This window comes from Pelophylax lessonae, assembly GCF_965119305.1.
Source record: "Pelophylax lessonae genome assembly, chromosome: 7".
NCBI classification, from domain to species: Eukaryota; Metazoa; Chordata; class Amphibia; order Anura; family Ranidae; genus Pelophylax; species Pelophylax lessonae.
The window spans coordinates 93,705,600-93,710,358 of NC_138774.1; the positions used below are offsets into that span (position 1 = coordinate 93,705,600).

Below are 4,759 nucleotides of genomic sequence, written 5' to 3' on the forward strand. Positions count from 1 at the left end.
ACAAAACCGTGTAATATGAGGACCTAGCTAATCTATCCAATCAACCTGTATACAACCAAGGGAACCTTGGCACCACATACTTTGTCAGTATGGAGTTTGTACGATCAGATTGTGGTGTGTATGGTTAGCCTAAGAGGCAATAATCCCTTATGTTAGAAAAACATCCTATTGCTTCCTGTTGATGTTTCTATTGCATTTATTCTTTAAATCACACACACATTAACATTTTTTAAATGTAAAAGAGTAAAAGAAGCATAATTTAAGAAAATCAGTTTATTGAAGTGAAAAAAAAAATGAAATAACTTACAGTTCAAATGTTATGTAAAATATTATTTACATTCAAAATAAAGTGAACAGTCACTTGAAATTTGGTATAATAAATGCAAATTGCCGTACAAAATACCGTGTGGGCGTCTGACGTAATGCCAAAAAAGCAGGGTTTCGTTTTTTGTAGTCCACAAGGGGTTACATTTTTTATGCAAGCTTTTTGTCAGTGGTTTCAGGTAAGAAGTTCAAACCACTTTAAGGCTGTAAATAGCTCGTCTTTGCCCTTGTTATTCTCTGTAGGTGGTAAACAAAGTGTGCCATTAGAGTTCTTAATCCACCTACTCAATGGTATGTCCTGGATGCTGCCTTGCCTGGCACACAGAACTTTAGTGCAGTAACAGTCCAGTCTATTTAATACAGTGTTCTTTTTAATCGACTTCTTCAATTGTAGGCCCTGAGCTGCTGGTGCCTTGTCTGGCTTGAGCACCACAGCTAGAGCCTGGCATGCCTCCCTGGTACAGCTTGGTCATGATGGGTTGGCACACCTTTTCCAGCTCCTTCTGCTTATGTGTGTACTCATCTTTCTCTGCCAGTTGGTTGTTCTCCAGCCAGGCAATGGTCTCTTTACACTTCTCAGAGATTAGCTTTTTCTCCTCCTCACTTATCTTGCCTTTCATGTTCTCATCTTCCACTGTACTCTTAATGTTAAAAGCATAGGATTCTAGAGAGTTCTTGGCAGCAATTTTCTCTCGTTGTGCATCATCATCAGCTTTGTATTTCTCTGCATCTTGCACCATCTTCTCAATTTCCTCTTTGCTCAGACGACCTTTGTCATTGGTAATTGTTATCTTGTTTTGTTTGCCGGTACTCTTGTCCACAGCCGATACATTGAGGATGCCATTGGCATCAATATCGAAGGTGACTTCAATCTGTGGCACTCCTCGGGGAGCGGGAGGGATGCCACTCAGTTCAAATTTGCCTAGAAGGTTGTTGTCTTTGGTCATAGCTCGCTCTCCTTCATACACCTGGATGAGGACACCGGGCTGGTTGTCAGAATAAGTGGTGAAGACCTGAGTCTGCTTGGTAGGAATGGTTGTATTACGTTTGATGAGGACAGTCATGACCCCACCAGCTGTCTCCAGGCCCAAGGAAAGAGGAGCCACATCTAGTAGGAGCAGGTCCTGCACATTCTCTGACTTATCTCCCATCAGGATAGCAGCTTGAACAGCAGCCCCATAGGCCACGGCTTCATCTGGGTTGATGCTCTTGTTAAGTTCTCTTCCATTGAAGAAGTCCTGCAACAGTTTTTGTACTTTGGGAATACGTGTAGAGCCCCCAACCAGGACAATTTCATGAATCTGTGATTTGTCCAGCTTAGAATCTCTCAGGGCCTTCTCAACGGGCTCCAGGGTACCACGGAAGAGATCAGCGCACAGTTCCTCAAAGCGGGCTCTGGTGATGGAGGTGTAAAAGTCAATGCCCTCATAGAGAGAATCAATCTCAATGCTTGCCTGGGTGCTGGAGGACAGGGTGCGCTTGGCTCTCTCACAAGCTGTTCTCAGCCTCCTCAGGGCCCTCTTGTTTTGACTAATGTCCTTTTTGTGCTTGCGCTTGAACTCCTCAACAAAATGGTTAACCATGCGGTTATCAAAGTCCTCCCCACCCAGATGAGTGTCACCCGCTGTGGCTTTTACCTCAAAGATGCCATCATCGATGGTGAGGATGGAGACATCGAAGGTGCCACCTCCTAGGTCGAAGATGAGGATGTTGCGCTCTCCACGGCCCCCTTTGTCCAGGCCATAGGCGATGGCTGCTGCTGTTGGCTCATTGATGATTCTCAGCACATTGAGTCCAGCGATTACCCCGGCATCCTTGGTGGCCTGGCGCTGAGAGTCATTGAAGTAGGCTGGAACGGTGATGACGGCGTTGGTGACCGGGTGGCCCAGGTACGCCTCTGCTGTCTCCTTCATCTTCACCAGAACCATAGAGGAAATCTCCTCAGGGTAGAAGGTCTTCATCTCTCCCTTATAGTCCACCTTGACCTTGGGCTTTCCTCCATCGCTCACCACCTGGAAGGGCCAGTGCTTCATGTCAGACTGCACTATGGGATCATCAAACTTCCGGCCAATCAGCCTCTTGGCATCAAAGACGGTGTTCTGGGGGTTCAGAGCCACCTGGTTCTTGGCAGCATCTCCGATCAGTCTCTCGGTGTCAGTGAAGGCCACGTAGCTGGGGGTGGTGCGGTTCCCCTGGTCATTGGCGATGATCTCCACCTTGCCATGCTGGAAAACCCCCACACAGGAGTAGGTGGTGCCCAGGTCAATGCCAATCGCCACTCCTTTAGATGCCATGTCTCTGGAAGTAATAATGAAGTCTTGCAGTGAAGAAGCTGGACTGCTGCTGGACTCTCTCTGCTGGATTCTTCTCAGTGATCACAGGCTGTGATATGATCGCTGTGTATCCGCTCTCTTCTCTCCAGTCTATGGCTGCTATTGGACTCTGTAGAGATTATCACACCGGTCTACAAAACTTCTATATATTCCTCTCCTGTATGGGACGTCACGCCGCTTCCAGCCAATCGCAGAGCGGTCCTCGATGCTTATTGCGTCGCTTAGCAACTTTCCCGAAGTTTCCTGAGCGTTCCACGCACAGCCAGCCAATCGTGAGGACCCAAACCGCAGAACTTTCCCGAGGCTTCCAGCCCCAGAGAGCTCTGTCCAATCAGAGGCGGCGGGTGTGTCAAATACGTCAATAGGAAAGGAGAAGCTTCACGAGCGTCCCAGAGGGAGCTGTCCGTCACACAACAGCTCGGCCAATCAGTGTTGTGAGGGGGCGGGCTAAGGAGAAGCTTCACCACTGTTCCAGATGGAGACGTCAGTCAGAGAATAGCTCGGCCAATCGGTGTTGTGAGGGGGCGGGCTAAGGAGAAGCTTCACGACTGTTTCAGATGGAGATGTCAGTCATAGAACAGCTCGGCCAATCAGTGCTGTGAGGGGGCGGGCTAAGGAGAAGCTTCACGACTGTACAGGTGGAGATGTCAATCAAAGAACGGCTCGGCCAATCAGTGCTGTGAGGGGGCGGGCTAAGGAGAAGCTTCACGACTGTTCCAGGTGGAGATGTCAGTCAGAGAACAGCTCGGCCAATCAGTGTTGTGAAGGGGCGGGGTCGGAGTTTCAAAGCTGGAGGAGAAGGGATGCAGACACTGAGGCGATATAGAGAACTCTACGTGGTATAAATTCACCCGGCTAGTCTGTGTGACGTTCTCTAAGCATAACGTGTACTGGCTATACGTACTATGATGGTATAATAGGGTCAGGGCTCATTGAGTTTAGTTCAGGCTTATTGTGCCATATTTATGGCGAACAAATGACGTAGTATGTGTATGATTAGTTCTCGGTATACAATGACTCCGCCTCATTGTTATGTCTTATCATTGTAGAGAAATATCAGGAGTTTGTCCGCAGCAGAAGCACTACTTCAATTTGACCACTAGGTGTCAGTAGATGCACAATAGTAAGAAATATGTCTAAAGCTAGTTTTATTTTCATATTGGAATGAGATTGGTTAACCACTTATAGTGGAGTTCCGCCTTCCCCTCCAAAAGTTAAAAGTCAGCAGCTACACATACTGTAGCTGCTGACTTTTAATATTAGGACACTTACCTTTCCTGGAGTCCAGCAATGTCGGCACTTACCTGTCCTGGAGTCCAGCGATGTCGGGTGCTGCTGCCGCCATTGCCAGTAAGGGAACCCAAAAGTGAAGCCTTGCGGGGCGAAGCACGCTGCACATTTCTGTTGGCTCGGCGGCGGGGGAAGGAGGAGGGGGCCGACCTTCCGGTACCTTGCAAAAACGGGTACCCGTTCCCCCCTCCCTCCTGAAAGGTGCCAAATGTGGCACCGGAGGAATGGAGGAAGCAAAATAGCGGAAGTTCCATTTTTGAGTGGAACTCCGCTTTAAGGACCAAGTCTGTTTCTCTTTAGTTCATTGACAGACACAGCTCCTTATCTTCTTGAAAGTTGGGTTATGCTGCCCCCTACAGGAATAGGACACTAGGCAGGAAAAAGCTTGACTACGCCTATGGGGCAGTCCCAGGGGGTATACTCCAACTCTAAGCTATAGGCACTCCGTTTTTTTTTTCTGCCTAGTCAGGAGTAAGTACTGTACCTAGTTCCTTGCTGGGATCTCTGGTCCTGGCAATTTTTTCCTTTTAAGTTGATTTTTTTTTCTATCTTTGTTATTTTGTTCCTGTGAGAATCTACTATCAACTGCCAGACTGGGCGACGGACTGGATAATCTAGATCCAGAGTGTCCCCACCAATCTGGCCAGCGAGCACACTCAGGCCACAGCTCCACGCTGGGTCAACCGCAACATAGCCCCACTGGACAGGGGCTGGCCTGTGAGTTAAAAGTCTTGCAAGATTGCATACGACCTGGGCTCGGCCTGAGTCACAGTGTTTCTCCTGGCCGACAGTCACCCCTATTCCGATGGAGT

General features: G+C 48.3%; 1 protein-coding gene across 1 annotated transcript; it reads right to left on the reverse strand.

Moving 5' to 3' along the window:
- Positions 1 to 695: 695 nt before the first annotated feature.
- LOC309560508 (heat shock 70 kDa protein-like) lies at positions 696 to 2,618 on the reverse strand (the record flags this gene model as incomplete). Its single annotated transcript, XM_082264139.1, has 1 exon — positions 696 to 2,618. The coding sequence occupies one exon, from the start codon at positions 2,616 to 2,618 to the stop codon at positions 696 to 698; it is 1,923 nt and encodes a 640-aa protein (XP_082120265.1).
- Between the last annotated feature and the right edge of the window lie 2,141 nt (positions 2,619 to 4,759).